Raw genomic sequence first — 18,505 nt, 5'->3', positions numbered from 1 at the left:
TCAGGATTCTTCACAAGTGTTGTGAGACTCAATACATTCCTAAATAAGTGATAACAGACAACATAATAGATATGCCAGCAGCACCCGATAACACAAAAAGACAATAAAAAAATTATACATATTTCAACAGACAGAGTTGCATCCATGTAGTTACAAGCCAACTGTATTTGTAGAGCCATTGAGAGAGCTATAGTAGAGTCTCACTTATCCAACACTCGCTTATCCAATGTTCTGGATTATCCAATGCATTTTTGTAGTCAATGTTTTCAATATATCGTGATATTTTGGTGCTAAATTCGTAAATACAGTAATTACTATATAGCATTACTGCGCATTGAACTACTTTTTTATTTATTATTTGTTTACAGCATTTATATTCCGCCCTTCTCACCCTGAGGGGACTCATGGCGGATCACATTATATACATAAAGGCAAACATTCAATGCCTTTTAACATAGAACAAAGACAGACAAACACAGGCTCCGAGTGGGCCTCGAACTCATGACCTCCTGGTCAGAGTGATTCATTGCAGTGATTCATTGCAGCTACTCTCCAGGCTGCGCCACAGCCCGAGCCTTTTTCTGTCAAACATGATGTTTTCGTGCTTAATTTGTAAAATCATAACCTAATTTGATGTCTAATAGGTTTTTCCTTAATCCCTCCTTATTATCCAACATATTCACTTATCCAACATTCTGCCGGCCCATTTATGTTGGATAAGTGAGACTCTACTGTATATGTAAGTAACTACATGCATGCAACTCTGTCTGTTGAAATATGTCTAATTATTCTATTGTCTTTTTGTGTTTTCGGGTGCTGCTAGCATATCCATTATCTTGTCGAAATGAAGGACTCAAGAATAACATCGAATCATGCTTTAGGAACTAGAAAATCCCTTGGCAGCATGCATACATATTGTAAGTACTAGATGACAACGATGATGGTGATGTTGATAATGATGATCATTTCATCACTGCCTTTCTCCCTGTCTGGGATTCAAGACAACTTAAAAAATTAAGATACAAATATGTTATGCAACAGTTAAATACATAAATACTAAAATATAAATGAACTAGCTGTGCCTGGCCACGCGTTTCTGTGGCGAAGTATGGTGGTATGGGAAGTAAAGTATTGAGGAATTGGTGGTAGTTAAGGTCAAGGGTAAAGGTGTGGAGTCCAGATAATCCAATTAAAGCAGATAATATAAGATTATATGGGTTATATAGCTGTGTGGAAGGGCCTTGAGTCTACACTGCCATCTAATCCAGTTAAAATCTGATAATCTGTATTTTATAGGCAGTGTGGAAGAGGCCTGAGGCCTAACTCTGCCTGTCACCTGCGTGAGTGGGTTGCTAAGAGACCAAGTGGGCAGAGCTTAGCCTTCTAACTGGCAGCAATTGGATAAAACAATTATTCCTCTCCCTCTAATTAGGACTTTATTTTTCTTTTCTTTTTGTTGTATCAACCTAGAGGCTTGGATGATGGGTTGTGTTGTCAATTTTCGAGGTTGTGGGGTGTTTAGTTTTGTTGTTTTGGCGGTCGCCAGGATTCCACCACTCTTATATATATATAGATGTGCATGTCCTAAGTGTTCCAGGGCCATGCAGATCTTCTCTGTATCCTTTCAGTTTTAGGATATATGTGTTGCTGAGGCATATTCAGCGCTAATGCGTCCTCCTGCATCTGATACATCTGACCAAATTTCTCCCCAAAACTGTTATTTGTAGGTCAAGGTTTCCTGGTGTTTTATCACTTTTGGGTCCCACCGGGGACTTTCAATGTGCCAAAAAAAAGGTCTTCCATTGAACTCCAATTCTTCCTCTTGTAAGTCGAAATCCTTGGACTATTGGGGAGGGAAAGAGGGTCCAAAACCAATGCCAAGCTTTAGCCTGGATTTTTCCAGGAGGTATCCAAAGTACTGAATCTATTTTGGAGATGGGTTTCAGCACCTTGGAGAGCACTTTTAAAGGTCCCGTCTACCCTGCCAGATTATTTGTTTTGAACTGGATTACATGGTAGTATAGTGGCACAGGGTGTTAAAGCACTGAGCAGCTGAACTTGCGGACCGAAAGGTCCCAGGTTCAAATCCTGGGAGCGGAATGAGCACCCGCTGTTAGCCCCAGCTTCTGCCAACCTAGCAGTTCGAAAACATGCAAATGTGAATAGATCAATAGGTACCGCTCCAACGGGAAGGTAATGGTGCTCCATGCAGTCATGCCAGCCACATGACCTTGGAGGTGTCTATGGACAATGCCGGTTCTTTGGCTTAGAAATGGAGATGAGCACCAACCCCCAGAGTCAGACATGACTGGACTTAACGTCAGGGGAAACCTTTACCTTACCTATAGACACATATAATCCATTTCAAAGTAGATAATGTGATTATCTGATCTGATAATCTGGATGACATGACAGTGTAGAAGGGGCCTTAGTCTTAGTCCAGTTCAAAGCAGATAATCTGGATGTCATATAGCAGTGGAGATGGGACCCTAGTCTGGCCTAAAACCTGGAGCAGATTCACCAACCAGACACATGGGAAAAGCCAACTGACATCATCAGAGGAAGCATTGATCGAAAGTGGTTTATTGTTGAAAAATTAATATATAAATTAATATAACATATCAATTTATAATAAAACAATAAGTGGTTTATTGTTGAAAAATGAATATATTTATTTATTATTATTTACAGTATTTATATTCCGCCCTTCTCACCCCGAAGGGGACTCAGGGCGGATTACAATGAACACATATATGGCAAACATTCAATGCCAATAGACAAACAACATTCAGTTTTAGACAGACACAGAGGCATTTTTTTTAACATCTTCCAGCTTCACGATTTCCGGCCACAGGGGGAGCTGTTGCTTCACCATCCATTGGTGGCTGTTCTTCCTCTTCTTTTCCTCGTGAGCAGTTTTATGGTGTTGTAGATTAGTTAAATTAGCCTCCCGCATAAAGCGTCCCTAAATTTCCCTAATTGACAGATTCAACTGTCTTTCGGGGCTGCTAGGTCAACAGCAAGCCGGGGCTATTGCTATTTTTTTTTTTAATGGTCGGAGGCTTAACTCGACCCGGGCTTCGAACTCATGACCTCTCGGTCAGTAGTGATTTATAGCAGCTGGTTACTAGCTAGCTGCGCCACAGCCCGGCCCCAATATATCCTGCATATTTATATGCTCTTTCTTCTTTTCCTGTCTTTTCTTTAAACAGGTGTAGCTTTTAGTATATTTGGAAAATTCCGAATAAAGGAAGCCTTGAAAGCCTTTGATATGACTGCCAGCAGCCCACATGCTTCATACCAAGAATGTGTCATCTGGGTGGGGTGGCAAAGCTTTCCGCTCCATTTCCAACATGGGAAAAAAAATTGTGGTGTATCTGGCTTATTGGATTCCTTTTTTGACCGAGGGTGTGTTTTCTGCACTGAGACGGTTTGTCACATCTCATTTGTCACATCTCACCTGCTCAGAGAAAGGCAACCAAAATTGCCTAAGGCCTGGAAACCATGAATCCCTATGAAGAGGATGTTTAGCTAGAAAAGACGGCTGAGAGGAGACATGAAAGCCATATTTCAGTATCTAAAACAGTGGTTCTCAACCTGGGGTTTCTTGATGTTTTTGGCCTACAACTCCCAGAGATCTCATCCAGTTCACCAACTGTAAGGATTTCTGGGAGTTGAAGGCCAAAAACATCAAGAAACCCCAGGTTGAGAACCACTGATCTAAAAGGAACAGAAAGATGCTTGTTTTCTTCTGCCCTGGAAACTAAGGTTCAATGGAGCCATAGGTTCAAATGACAGGAAAGGAGATTCCAGAGCAAAAAGGAAAAGTATGGTATATAATATAATACAAGGTAAGTTGTGTTGAAGTTATACACTTCTATTGTAATATAATCCCTTGTATATTAGGAATGTAACATCAATTTATATGTTCAAAACTGTATAGGTAAGTAATAGTTGTTCTACACCATTTCAGGGCTGAACTGGGTTTAAATTAACCTGGTGATTGACCGTAACCCCGTCCCTGTCATTCATCCAACAGATGAACACTTCCCAAGTGTCTAGGACTGTGTGATGTATTTTCGGATGGTGCGTGCAGATCCCAGCCGGGTGGCCTTTTGCAGTTGGCAGATCGTGATTTTGTCAGTGTCTATTGTTTCCAAATGCCGGCTGAGATTTTTTGGCCCGGCACCCAGCGTGCCCATCACCACCGGGACCACCTGCACTGGTTTCTGCCAGAGTCTCTGAAGTTCAATCTTGAGGTCCTGAGAGCGGCTGAGTTTTTCCTGTTGTTTTTCATCAATGCGACTGTCACCTTGGATGGCAACATCAATGATCCAAACCTTTTTCTTTTCCACAACTGTGATGTCTGGTGTGTTGTGTTCCAGAACTTTGTCAGTCTGGATTCGGAAGTCCCACAGTATCTTTGCATGCTCATTTTCCAATACTTTTGCAGGTTTGTGATCCCACCAGTTCTTTGCTGCTGGCAGGTGGTACTTGAGGCATAAGTTTCAATGGATCACTTGGGCCACATGTTTGTGCCTCTGTTTGTAGTCTGTCTGTGCGATTTTTCTTACAGCAGCTGAGGATATGATCAATGGTTTCGTCAGTTTCCTTGCAGAGTCTGCATTTTGAGTCATCAACTGATTTTTCAATCTTGGCCTGAATTGCCTTTGTCCTGATGGCTTGCTCCTGGGCTGCAAGGATCAGGCCTTCTGTCTCCTTCTTCAGGGTCCCATTCGTGAGCCAGAGCCAGGTCTTCTCCTTATTATTATTATTATTATTATTATTATTATTATTACTATTATTATTATATATCTGCGGAATGATGTCCAAGGTGGGAGAAAGAGCCCTTGTCGGCTTGAAGCAAGTATGAATGTTGCAATTAGAAAGCTTGATGCAAAGTCAATCAGTGATTTACATCATTCCTTGATGTCTGTCTCCCAGAGGCAATTCATTTTGTCTAGGTTTCCCCCTAGTGGCCAGACGTGGCGTTGCCTGTCTGCGGCTGAGCTGTCTGGCCGCCAGTCCAAGTCTCTCTCTCTGTCTGGGTCTGATGTCATTTCTGGAAGAGGAGGTCCTTTGGGGTTCTCATGGCGGCGAGGGGAGAGAAGAAGGTAAATCATCCAAATCCACTTGTCTTTTATTTATTTTATTTTTTTGCTGGGGAGGCAAAGAAAAAGATCAGTCTTTAGGGGGGGAAGGATACTATGGGATGGCCATAATAAGAAGGGGGTGAAGAATGGGGAAGGGGCCTAAAGAGAGGAGCTCAAAGGAGGGGCATCCTCAGGTTCGGAAAGAAACCCTGTCTCCTCCTCCAGCCAGCTCCATCTCTCAGGCCCCTTCCACACTGCCATATAAAATCCAGATTATTTGAACTGAGTCATATGAGTGGCAGTGAGTTTTTCCATGTTCCAGCTGCATTCTCTCCTTATGTTTCACCTGCATCTGTGGCTAGCATCCTCAGATGTTTGTTCAGAGGTCCGTTGGAGGTGAGGCAAGTGGAGTGTGTGTGATGTGTGTACATCAGGGCCAGACCAGCTACATCCAAGAGTACTGAAGGAACTAGCTGAGGTTATTTCAGAACCACTGGCAATTATCTTCGAGAGTTCTTGGAGAACGGGAGAAGTCCCAGCAGATTGGAGGAGGGCGAATGTGGTCCCTATCTTCAAGAAGGGAAAAAAGAACGACCCAAACAATTACCGTCCGGTCAGCCTCACATCAATACCAGGCAAAATTCTGGAAAAGATCATTAAGGAAGTGGTCTGCGAACACTTAGAAACAAATGCGGTCATTGCTAATAGTCAACACGGATTTACCAAAAACAAGTCATGCCAGACTCATCTGATCTCTTTTTTCGATAGAGTTACGAGTTGGGTCAATACAGGGAATGCCGTGGATGTAGTGTATCTAGATTTCAATAAGGCCTTCGACAAAGTCCCCCACGACCTTCTGGCAAACAAACTAGTAAAATGTGGGCTAGACAAAACTACGGTTAGGTGGATCTGTAATTGGCTAAGCAAACGAACCCAAAGGGTGCTCACCAATGCGTCGTCTTCATCATGGAAAGAAGTGACAAGTGGAGTGCCGCAGGGCTCCGTCCTGGGCCCGGTTCTGTTCAACATCTTTATTAACGACTTAGACGAAGGGTTAGAAGGCACGATCATCAAGTTTGCAGACGACACCAAACTGGGAGGGATAGCTAACACTCCAGAAGACAGGAGCAGAATTCAAAACGATCTTGACAGACTAGAGAGATGGGCCGAAACTAACAAAATGAAGTTCAACAGGGACAAATGCAAGATACTTCACTTCGGCAGAAAAAATGGAAATCAAAGATACAGAATGGGGGACGCCTGGCTAGACAGCAGTACATGTGAAAAAGATCTTGGAGTCCTCGTGGGGAACAAGTTAAACATGAGCCAACAATGTGATGCGGCAGCTAAAAAAGCCAATGGGATTCTGGCCTGCATCAATAGGGGAATAACGTCTAGATCCAGGGAAGTCCTGCTCCCCTCTATTCTGCCTTGGTCAGACCACACCTGGAATCACACTGTGTCCAATTTTGGGCACCACAGTTGAAGGGAGATGTTGACAAGCTGGAAAGCGTCCAGAGGAGGGCGACTAAAATGATTAAGGGTCTGGAGAACAAGCCCTATGAGGAGCGGCTAAAAGAGCTGGGCATGTTTAGCCTGCAGAAGAGAAGGCTGAGAGGAGACATGATAGCCATGTACAAATACGTGAAGGGAAGTCATAGGGAGGAGGGAGCAAGCTTGTTTTCTGCTGCCCTGCAGACTAGGACACAATGGAACAATGGCTTCAAACTACAGGGAAGGAGATTCCACCTGAACATCAGGAAGAACTTCCTCACTGTGAGGGCTGTTCGACAGTGGAACTCTCTCCCCAGGGCTGTGGTGGAGGCTCCTTCCTTGGAGGCTTTTAAGCAGAGGCTGGATGGCCATCTGTCGGGGGTGCTCTGAATGCGATTTCCTGCTTCTTGGCAGGGGGTTGGACTGGATGGCCCATGAGGTCTCTTCCAACTCTACTATTCTATGATTCTATGATTCTATGAGGCAAGTGGAGTGTGTGTGATGTGTGTACATCTATATATATAAACTAGCTGTGCCCGGCCACGCGTTGCTGTGGTGAAGTATGGTGGTATGGGAAATAAAGTATTGAGGAATTGGTGGTAGTTAAGGTAAAGGGTCCCCTGGGCTGAGTGGGTTGCTAGGAGACCAAGTGAGCGGAGCTTAGCCTTCTAACTGGCAGCAATTGGATAAAAACAATTATTCCTCTCCCTCTAATTAGGACTTTATTTTTCTTTTCTTTTTGTTGTATCAACCTAGAGGCATGGATGAGGGGTTGTGATGTCAATTTTCGAGGTTGTGGGGTGTTTACTTTTGTTGTTTTGTCCGCTGCCGTGATGCCATCACTCTTTTATATATATAGAAGGGCAATGAAATTTCGGCCTAGGACAAAACAACAAAACTACACATCCCAGAAACACTAAACTTGGCAGCACAACCCCTCGTCCATGCCTCTACGTTCATACAACAAACAGCTCCAGCTACTCCATAAAACGCCCAGGCTTTGAGACTGCAAGGCTATTCACTGCTATTCCACCTGGCCAACAAAGGATTCCCATAAGCCACAGCAATGCGTGGCCAGGCAAAGCTAATATATATATATATACTGTATATACAGTAGAGTCTCACTTATCCAAGCTAAACAGGCCAGCAGAAGCTTGGATAAGCGATATCTTGGATAATAAGGAGGGATTAAGGAAAAGCCTATTAAACATCAAATTAGGTTATGATTTTACAAATTAAACACCAAAACATCATGTTATACAACAAATTTGACAGAAAAAGTAGTTCAATATGCAGTAATGTTATGTTGTAATTACTGTATTTACGAATTTAGCACCAAAATATCACGATATATTGAAAACATTGACTACAAAAATGGCTTGGATAATCCAGAACGTTGGATAAGCAAGTGTTGGATAAGTGAGACTCTACTGTACTTGAGGATAAGCCTAGTTTTTCAGGCCTTATTTTAAGACTGAAAAAGCCCCCCTGGGCTTATACTCAGGTGAGGGTCCTGGTTGGCTTATATTTGGGTCAGCTTATACTCGAGAATATATGGTACATTTATTATTTTTCTCTATTATTATTGGTATTATTACATTTTTTATTTTTCTCATTGTTGCTACTATTACATTTATTTTACTCTATTTTTATTATTATTAATACATTTATTATTTACTCGATTATTAATAGGATACATAAGCACATTTACATTGAAGAAGATGAGAATAATGATTTGATCAGAGTTGGACAGTCTTATCTTAAATTTGAGCTTTATGTAAATATTCAAAAACATTTAACCTAATGATGCCTCAATTAATGTAATTTTTTGGTATCTATTTTTATTTCTGAAATTTTCCACCCTCGGCTTATACTGGAGTCAATGTTTTCCCAGTTTTTTGTGGTAAAATTAGGTGCCTCTGCTTATATTCGGGACAGCTTATACTCGAATATATACAGTATATGTATGCGGACTGTCCAGGGTGGGAAGAAGAACCCTTGTCTGTTTGAAGCAAGTGTGGATGTTGCAATTAGCAAGCTTGATTTGCATTGAGTAGCCTTACAGCTGCAAAGCCTGACTTTTCTTGCCTCTGTCTGGGAAGTGTTGACTGGCACTTGGTTGTTTGCTGTCTGGAGTTCCTTTCATGATTCCCTCCTTTCTGTTGAAATTGTCCACATGCTTCTTGTGGATTTCAGTGGCTTCTCTGTGTAGTCTGACATGGTGGTTGTTCAAGTGGTCCAGTATTTCTGTGTTCTCCAATTATCTGCTGTGTCCAGGTTGGTTCATCAAGACTGAAAAAGCCCCCCTTGGCTTATACTCGAGTATATATGGTACATTTATTATTTTTCTCTAATATTATTGGTATTATTACACCATTACCTTCCTGCCAGAGCGGTACCTATTGATCTACTCACATTTGCATGTTTTTGAACTGCTAGGTTGGCAGAAGCTGGGGCTAACAGCGGGTGCTCACTCCGCTCCCTGGATTCAAACTTGCAATCTCTCAGTCCGCAAGTTCAGCAGCTCAGCGCTTTAACCCGCAGCGCCACCAGGGGCTCCTACTGTAGAGGTGTGCTAGACACCAAAAATCCATTTGTTTTGAAATAACTCCGCCCCTCACAGCCCTGCATCTTGGACTAGGGGGGAGGCTCAGCCCCGCCCCTTTGAGCAGAAGCCATGCCCACCCCTCTAAGCCACGCCCCCATTTCCAGGGGGCGCCGAGTAATGTTTTTTCTGGAAAGTGGGTGGTAGGCCAAATAAGTTTGGGAACCACTGCAGTATAGCCATGCCTATCACTATGTCTTATTTTTAGGGTATGATTTACGAGGGCTATCCAGAAAGTAGGCTACGTTTTGGATTTTAAAAAGATCAAAGTATAGGATAAATCATTTACCATATGCAGCTGAAAGACACATCCCAAAACTACAATCTCATGTAATCCCCATTTAAATTTAGCCACGTTTCTTATAGATAAATGAGTTTGAAAAGTACGGCACCAGTAAATTTGCCGCCTCTCTCCTCCGTTTCCAACAATGGGGACGTGGCTGGCAGCGCAGCGTTTTGGCGACGCTGCAGGAAGGGAGAAGGGGGAAGAGCTGAGGACACAAGCGGGGAATTTACTGGTGCAGTACTTTTCAAACTCATTTATCTATAAGAAACGTGGCTAAATTTAAATGGGGATTACATGAGATTGTAGTTTTGGGATGTGTCTTTCAGCTGCATATGGGAAATGATTTATCCTATACTTTGATCTTTTTAAAATCCAAAACGTAGCCTACTTTCTGGATAGCCCTTGTATATTGTGCACATGCCTCGAACTCCTGTTTACGGCTTATTTTATGGGTATGTTGTATTTTTGTGGAAACAGGGAATCTGCAGCACAGTGTTCCCTGCCTACACAGGAAGAAGGCTTGCAAAGGGGTGAAAGGCTACCTAACTACTGACATAATGTGTAAATATTAAATAAATATAGTGTCCTTACTTTGCAGATTTTCACTTATTGCAGGTGGTCATTGAACATAACCCCCGCAATAAGTGAGGAAACACTGTAGTTCTCAAGAATATTGTCTTTTTCCCCTGCCCCCTTAACTCAGATTAAAGCCCTACTGAACAGATTTGTGTGAAGCTTAGCAAAAATGTTCCAGTCATCGGCTATGAGTTACAGCCATCTCCAATTGGCCAGACATCCTAGGCTGAGAGGAAAGGGAAGGTCCAGAGTGGGAGAAACAACTCTTTTCTGCATGTGGCAAGTGTGAATGTTACAATTGGCCAGCTTGACTATAACTGAATAGCCTCACAACTTCAAAGCCTGGCTGCTTCCTACAGAGGGGAATCCTTTGTTGGCCAACTTGAATAGCCTTGCTGCTTACTACCAAGGGGAATCCGTTGTTAGGAGGTGTAACCTGGCCCTGATTGTTTCATGTCTGGAATTCCTCTGTATTCTAAGTGGTGTTCTTCATTTACAGGAAAATAACATACCATATATACTCAAGTATAAGCCCACCCGAATATAAGCCTAATTTTACCACAAAAACTGGGAAAACTTAGTGACTCGAGTATAAGACGAGGGTGGGGAAATGCAGCAGCTACGGGTCAAATTCAAAAATAAAAATAGGTATTAATAAAATTGCATTATCTGAGGCATCAGTAGGTTAAATGTTTTTGAATATTTATATAAAACTGTAATTTAAGATAATAATAAGACTTTAATAAGATAAGACTGTCCAACTCTGAATACCTATATACTCAAGTATAAGCCGACCTGAATAGAAGCCGGCCAGGACCCTCACTCGAGTATAAGCCGAGGGGAACTTTTTCAGCCCTAAAAAAGGGTTGAAAAACTAGGCTTGTACTCGAGTATATACAGTCGTTCTTTATCTTTTCTTTCCCATTGAGCCAGACTGGGTCACAGCAATGCGTGGCTGGGTACAACTAGTATTAGATAATTGGTCTTGATTCCCAATGTAATCCTGAGCTTCTGTGTTCAACTCCTGATGGGATCTTCTTCTTTCTCAAGCAGGTAATGAACAGAAGAAGAATATTGTGGAGCCCTCTCTGCTGTCATAAGAAAAAGTCAAGATTGTTGTGGGGAAGAGGAATCTCAAAATTAAAGACAACTGAAAAGGCAAAAAGAAAACTGCTCTGATTCTGAAGAAGATTATATTTGTGAATGCCTGACCCTGCAGAAAAACGACAAGAGGAAAAGAAGGATTAACTGTTCTGTCTTAGGAAAAAACATTCTGGTGTAAATTTCACTTAAAGACAAATTGCAGAGTCCACACAAAGGAATAAAACATATTATTGAATGGAAGGTATAAAGAGCTTCAGTGTGACTGGAAAACAAATAATCCACTCAGGGGAGAAACCCTATAAATGCCTGGAATGTGGAAAGAGCTTCAGTTACAGAGCATCTTTACATAGACATCAAACAATTCACACGGGGGAGAAACCACATAAATGCATAGAATGTGGAAAGTCTTTCTCCAATAGTCAGTATTTACGTGTACACCAGAGAACGCACACAGGAGAAAAACCATATAAATGCGTGGAATGTGGAAAGAGCTTCTCTCATAGTCAGACTTTACGTTTACATCAGAGAACCCACTCAAGTGAGAAGCCATATAAATGTACAGAATGTGGAAAGAGCTACTCTTATAGTCATACCTTACGTTCTCATCAAAGATCCCATACAGGGGAGAAACCATACAAATGTATGGAATGTGGGAAAGGCTTCCGGGATAGTGGAACATGCGCTAAACATCAAAGAATCCACACTGGGGAGAAGCCATATAAGTGCATGGAATGTGGGAAGAGTTTCCGTCAGAGTATAGATCTTCACGTACATCAGAGAATCCACACAGGGGAGAAGCCATATAAATGCATAGAGTGTGGAAAGAGCTTCAGTCGGAGTGGACCTCTACGTATACATCAAAGAATCCACACAAGGGAGAAACCACATGGATGCACAGAGAGTGGAAAGAGCTGTGAAAATGGACACCATCAAACTCAAACAGGCGGGAAACCACATAAATGCATGGAATGTGGAAAGAGTTTCTCTCATCGACAAGAGTTACAGTTTCATAACAGAACTCACACAGGGGAAAAGCCATACAAATGCACGCAATGTGGAAAGAGCTTTTCTCGTGGTGACAGTTTACGTTCGCATCAACAAATTCACTCAGGGGAGAAACCCTATAAATGCGTGACGTGTGGAAATAGCTACTCTTATAGTCAAACTTTACGTTCACATCAAAGATCCCACACAGGGGAGAAACCACATAAATGCAGTGAATGTGGAAAGAGCTTCAGTGAGACTGGACAGCTGCGTTCCCATCAAAGGACCCACACAGGAGAGAAGCCATATAAATGCATTGAATGTGGAAAGGCCTTCCGCCAGCATGGACATCTTCATGGACATCGAAGAATCCACACAGGGGAGAAACCGTATAAATGCATAGAGTGTGGAAAGTGTTTCAGCGAGAGTGGATCTCTACGTTCACATCAAAGAACCCAACATGGGGAGAAACCATTTAAACCAGGGGTCCCCAAACTAAGGCCCGGGGGCCGGATGCGGCCCTCCAAGGCCATTGACCTGGCCCCCGCCCTCAGTTTTAGACTTAGGCTCGCCCAAAGTCTGAAATGACTTGAAGGCACAACAACAACAATCCTACTTGATGATCTCATTGGCCAGAAGCAGGTCCACACTTCCCACTGAAATCCTGATAAGTTTACAGTATGTTGGTTAAAATTATTTTTATTTTTTAAATATTGTACTGTTCTTTCATTTATCAATATTGTAAATGAAATATTGTAAATGAATGATATGGTAATAATATAATATATTGTGTATACCAGGGGTCCCCAAACTAAGGCCCGGGGGCCGGATGCGGCCCTCCGAGGTCATTTACCTGGCCCCCGCCCTCAGTTTTATAATATAATATATTGTATATACATATAATATTGATAATAATATTATAATGTAATACAATATAACACTAATAATAATACCATATAATAATATTAATTATATATTCTATATTACATATAATATTACTAATAATATTACAGTATTGTGGTATAGTTCAATATAGTAATATATAATGCTAATATTGTGCTATGCTAATAATATAATATATTGTGTGTACATATAATTTGTAAGCCACTCTGAGTCCCCTTTGGGGTCAGAGGAGTGTGATACAAATGTAGTAAATAAATGTAGTAAATAATAAATAAATACATAAATAAATAAATTTTAGACTTAGGCTCACCCAAAGTCTGAAATGACTTGAAGGCACACAACAACAACAACAACAACAACCCTAATTAACTTGACTATCTCATTGGCCAGAAGCAGGACCACACTTCCCATTGAAATCCTGATCAATGTATGTGGTTAAAATTGTTTTTATTTTTAAATATTGTATTGTTCTTTCATTGTTCTTGTTGTTTTTGCACTACAAATAAGACATGTGTAGTGTGCATCGGAATTTGTTTTTATTTCTTTTTCAAATGATAATCCGGCCCCTCAACAGTCCGAAGGATTGTGGACCGGCCCTCGGCTTAAAAAGTTTGAGGACCCCTGGTGTATACATTCAATATTGATGATAATATTATAATGTAATACAATATAATATGTATTTATTTATTTATTACAGTATTTCTACCCCCGTCCTTCTCACCCAATAGGAGACTCAGGACGGCTGATAATAATAATACAATATAATAATATTTCACAATATAATAATATTAATTATATATTATATATTAAATGTAATATTACTAATAATATTACGGTATAATGGTATAGTACAATACAGTAATATATAATGCTAATATTGTGCTATGCTAATAATATAATATATTGTATGTACAATATATTATTAGCATAGCACAATATGCTATGTGGGGTATAAATGTAGTAAATAAATAAATAAGTAATTGTTGCTGGGTTTTGTTTTTTGTTTTTTTGCACTACAAATAAGACGTGTACAGTGAGCATAGGAATTTGTTCATTTTTTTTTCAAATGATAATTCGGCCCCTCAACAATTTGAGGGAGCATGAATCGGCCCTCCACTTAAAAAGTTTGAGGACCCCTGATTTAAACCATTTAAATGCTTACAATGTGGAAAGAGCTTCCGTGATTGCAGAATATTGATTAAACATCACCAAACTCATTCAGGATGATGGCTTGATACTAATATAGGTTGAGTACCCTATATACCCGAGTATAAGCCGACCCTAATATAAGCCAAGGCACGTAATTTTAACATAAAAAACTGGGGAAATTTATTGACTTGAGTATAAGCCAAGAGTGGGAAATGCAACAGCCAGTGGCAAATTTCAAAATGAAAATAGATCCCAATGAAATTATACTGAGGCATCAGGAGGTTAAAGGTTTTTGAATATTTACCGTATTTCAAAGAAAAACAGTAAACTAGCTCTCTAAGTGGAAAAGTAAGGTAAAAAAATATGGTATTAACAATGGCAAAGTGTGTTAAAGCACTGAGCTGCTGAACTTGCAGACCAAAAGGTCCCAGGTTTAATAAGATCTTAGAGATTAGGAATATGGATACCCTCTCCCACTCCCTCACCAATAATACATACGAGGGCTATCCAGAAAGTATGTTACGTTTTGGAATTAAAAATTAACGAAGTATAGGATAAAATATTTATTTTATGCAGTTAAAAGCCATACTTCAATAGTACCTTTAAGCATAGTCCCCATTCAAAATTAGGCCCTTTTCAGAACTATTAATGAGTTTAGAAAGTTCCTACCCTCTGCAGTTTCCCGCCGCGTCCTGAAACTCAGCCAGCTGAAGAATGGTTGCAGGAGGGAGGAGCAAACAAATCACCCGCTCTCACTTCTTTTGCAAGATCTCAAGAATCAAAATATTGAGGCTTTCCCTTCCTGTCAGCTCAAGGAAAAGGTGTGGGTTTATCTCTCCTTCCGAGGAGGAGCAGCCAGAATTGGCCAGGGCTTGCAAAAGGAGCGAGAGCGGGTGATTTGTTTGCTCCTCGCTCTTGCATTCAGGAAGCAGACTAATTAAATTACCTTAAAAAAGAGAAAATTAAAATATTAACTTGAGAATAGTATGGAAAGTGTCCAAGACATCGAACTTCCCCGGACAATAAAGAACAGAGACTCCTGAAACAAGAATGACAAAAGAATAACAGATTGCAAAAGGAATTTTATTAAATACACCATTCAGAGAAATGGAAGTCATTTTATTATTACTATAAAAATGTGTTCTTTCTCGCCTTTCCTTCTCTCTTCTTTTTTCTTTGCTTCTCTTCATGTGTTTGTAAGACCTCACAGTGGTTTAAAGATGCATTCTACGACCAGTTGTTTACCTCGATTGTTTTCTGTTCTTAAGGTAAAGATTTCCCATGATTTCCAGTCATGTCTGACTCTGGGGTTAGTGCTCATCTCCATTTCTAAGCCGAAGAGCCGGCGTTGTCCGTAGACACCTCCAAGGTCATGTGGCGGCATGACTGCATGGAGCGCCGATACCTTCCCGCTGGAGCAGTACCTATTGATCTACTCACATCGGCATGTTTTCGAACTGCTAGGTTGGCAGGAGCTGGAGCTAACAGCGGCCACTCACTTTTTCCTTTATTAGTTTATATTTGATATTAGGGTTTTTTTGTCTTTTTCTTGCTGTATTTCATTTTAATTTTGTTATATGTTTGCTTGTATTATTATTATTATTTTATTATGACACAGCAAACAAAATAGATATGCTGGATTTTGTAACACAAAATCACAAGTCAAACACTTCCCAAGTGTCTAGGACTGTGTGATGTATTTTTGGATGATGCGCGCAGATCCCAGTAGGGTGGCCTTTTGCAGTTGGCAGATTGTGATTTTGTCAATGTCTATTGTTTCCAAATGCCGGCTGAGATCTTTTGGCACGGCACCCAATGTGCCCATCACCACCGGGACCACCTGTACTGGTTTCTGCCAGAATCTTTAAAGTTCAATCTTGAGGTCCTGATAGCGGCTGAGTTTTTCCTGTTGTTTTTCGTCAATGCGACTGTCACCTGGGATGGCAACATCAATGATCCAAACCTTTTTCTTTTCCACAACTGTGGTGTCTGGTGTGTTGTGTTCCAGAACTTTGTCAGTCTGGATTCGGAAGTCCCACAGTATCTTTGCGTGCTCATTCTCCAATACTTTTGCAGGTTTGTGATCCCACCAGTTCTTTGCTGCTGGGAGGTGGTACTTGAGGCATAATTTCCAATGAATCCTTTGGGCCACATGGTTGTGCCTCTGTTTGTAGTCTGTCTGTGCGATTTTCTTACAGCAGCTGAGGATATGATCAATGGTTTCGTCAGCTTCCTTGCACAGTCTGCATTTTGGGTCATCAGCTGATTTTTCGATCTTGGCCTGAATGGCCTTTGTCCTGATGTCTTGCTCCTGGGCTGCAAGGATCAGGCCTTCTGTCTCCTTCTTCAGGGTCCCATTCGTGAGCCAGAGCCAGGTCTTCTATTATTATTATTATTATTATTATTATTATTATTATTATTATTTATTGCCTTTGTTCTGATGTCTTGCTCCTGGGCTGCAAGGATCAGGCCTTCTGTCTCCTTCTTCAGGGTCCCATTCGTGAGCCAGAGCCAGGTCTTCTATTATTATTATTATTATTATTATTATTATTATTATTATTATTATTTATTGCCTTTGTTCTGATGTCTTGCTCCTGGGCTGCAAGAATCAGGCCTTCTGTCTCCTTCTTCAGGGTCCCATTCGTGAGCCAGAGCCAGGTCTTCTATTATTATTATTATTATTATTATTATTATTATTATTATTATTATTATTATTAATTGCCTTTGTCCTGATGTCTTGCTCCTGGGCTGCAAGGATCAGGCCTTCTGTCTCCTTCTTCAGGGCTCCATTTGTGAGCCAGAGCCAGGTCTTCTCCTTATCAGCTTTTCCTTGTTGTTGTTGTTGTTGTTGTTGTTGTTATTATTATTATTATTATTATTATTATTATTATTATTATTTCACTACTATGTGCAAAACAACCAATAAAAAATATTTTTAAAAAAGAAAGAATTCCAGATAGTGAATGCCCAGCTTGTACAGAAAGAGGTAAGTCAAAGAAGTAAGAGATTGTGTGTATTTCAAGCTGAAAAACTGCCTTGGAATATTTCCCACATGACTATGCATCAACCTACTTTGCTCTTAAGGTATGTATGTACGTAGGGAATTGTAGTTTAAAAGGCAAGGAACATGCCTGCAAGAATGCGGTTTTCCTGCTTTGGGCAGAATGGGGTTGGACTGGATGGCCCATGAGGTTTCTTCCAACTCTAGGATTCTATGATTCTAAGAGCCCCAGATGGCGTAGTGGACTAAGTGACTGGAAGGTTGGGTTGCTGACCTGAAAGTTGCCAGGTTCGAATCCCACCTGGGGAGAGTGCGGATGAGCTCCCTCTATCAGCTCCAGCTCCATGCAGGGACATGAGAGAAGCCTCCCACAAGGATGGTAAAACATCAAAAAAAAAAACATCCGGGCGTCCCCTGGGCAACGTCCTTGCAGACGGCCAATTCTCTCACTCCAGAAGCAACTTCGGTTGCTCCTGACACGAAAAAAAAAAAATTCTAAGAGTTACAACAAAGTAGGATATTGTTTCATGGATGTATCTTTACTCCCACTCTCAATCATAAGATCCATGTAGAAATAAAGACAAATTTAAGCAGTGCGAAACAACCCCAGATGTGGAAATAAAACAGTTTAATGAGCCGAAAACATATTAAAGAATTCAACAAATTAAAAATAGCTCAAACAAGCCAAAGCCCTGGGTTGTTGTAACTTGTCAGTTTTCCAAGCTGTATGGCCATGTTCCAGAAACATTCTCTCCTGATGTTTCACAGACATCTATGGCAGGCATCCTCAGAGGAGGAAACCATGAAAATGAATACAATCTGGCTACCAGTATTTAAAAAAAACTCTAAAATCAGGGCAGTAAATAAAGAACAACACTCAGAAAACAGGGGAATTGCAGACAGGAAACAATCAGGGCCAGCTAACACCTCCCAACAAAGGATTCCCCCAGGCAGCAACCAGCCAGGCCTTGAAACTGCGAGGACATTCAATGCTAATCAAGGTGGCCAATTGCAACATTCACACTTGCTTCAAGCAGACAAGAGTTCTTTCTCCCACCTTGGACCTTCCACAGATATATAAACCTCACTTACTTAGTTCCTAACAGACCTCACAACCTCTGAGGATGCCTGCCATAGACTGGGAGAAATGTCAGGAGAAAATGCTTCTGGGACATGGCCATAGAGCCCGGGAAACTCACAGCAACCCAGTGATTCCGGCCATGAAAGCCTTCGATAACACAATTATATATTACATATAATATTAATATTGTTGCAATATAACACATTGTATAATAGTACAATAAATTGAT

The 18,505-nt window shown here is 41.0% G+C and overlaps 1 protein-coding gene across 3 annotated transcripts; it reads left to right on the top strand.

The window, feature by feature from the left end:
- The first annotated feature begins 4,965 nt into the window (after positions 1 to 4,965).
- Positions 4,966 to 18,311, top strand: LOC103281592 (zinc finger protein 135). 3 transcript variants are annotated; one of them, XR_010003705.1, is made up of 3 exons: positions 4,966 to 5,114; positions 11,108 to 12,820; positions 15,463 to 18,311. XR_010003705.1 is itself a non-coding variant. In XM_008123490.3 (2 exons), exon 2 carries the CDS (start codon positions 11,393 to 11,395, stop codon positions 12,728 to 12,730), a length of 1,338 nt encoding a protein of 445 aa, XP_008121697.2. In that variant the 5' UTR covers positions 4,966 to 5,114; positions 11,108 to 11,392; the 3' UTR covers positions 12,731 to 12,953. The 3 variants fall into 3 exon arrangements, 2 of the variants coding, with proteins under 2 accessions (XP_008121697.2, XP_062828976.1); XM_008123490.3 differs by lacking the exon at positions 15,463 to 18,311 and having other exon boundaries at positions 11,108 to 12,953; XM_062972906.1 differs by lacking the exon at positions 15,463 to 18,311 and having other exon boundaries at positions 5,009 to 5,114; positions 11,105 to 12,953.
- The last annotated feature ends 194 nt before the right edge of the window (positions 18,312 to 18,505 follow it).

Source organism: Anolis carolinensis, chromosome 2 (genome assembly GCF_035594765.1).
Source record: "Anolis carolinensis isolate JA03-04 chromosome 2, rAnoCar3.1.pri, whole genome shotgun sequence".
Taxonomy (NCBI): Eukaryota; Metazoa; Chordata; class Lepidosauria; order Squamata; family Dactyloidae; genus Anolis; species Anolis carolinensis.
The sequence above is the reverse complement of the archived record's forward strand: the minus strand, read 5'-3'. Positions and strand labels throughout refer to the sequence as shown.

Coding starts and splice junctions, on each gene's coding strand:
- LOC103281592 (XM_008123490.3), top strand. CDS start 11,393: ATGGAAGGTATAAAGAGCTTCAGTGTGACTGGAAAACAAATAATCCAC.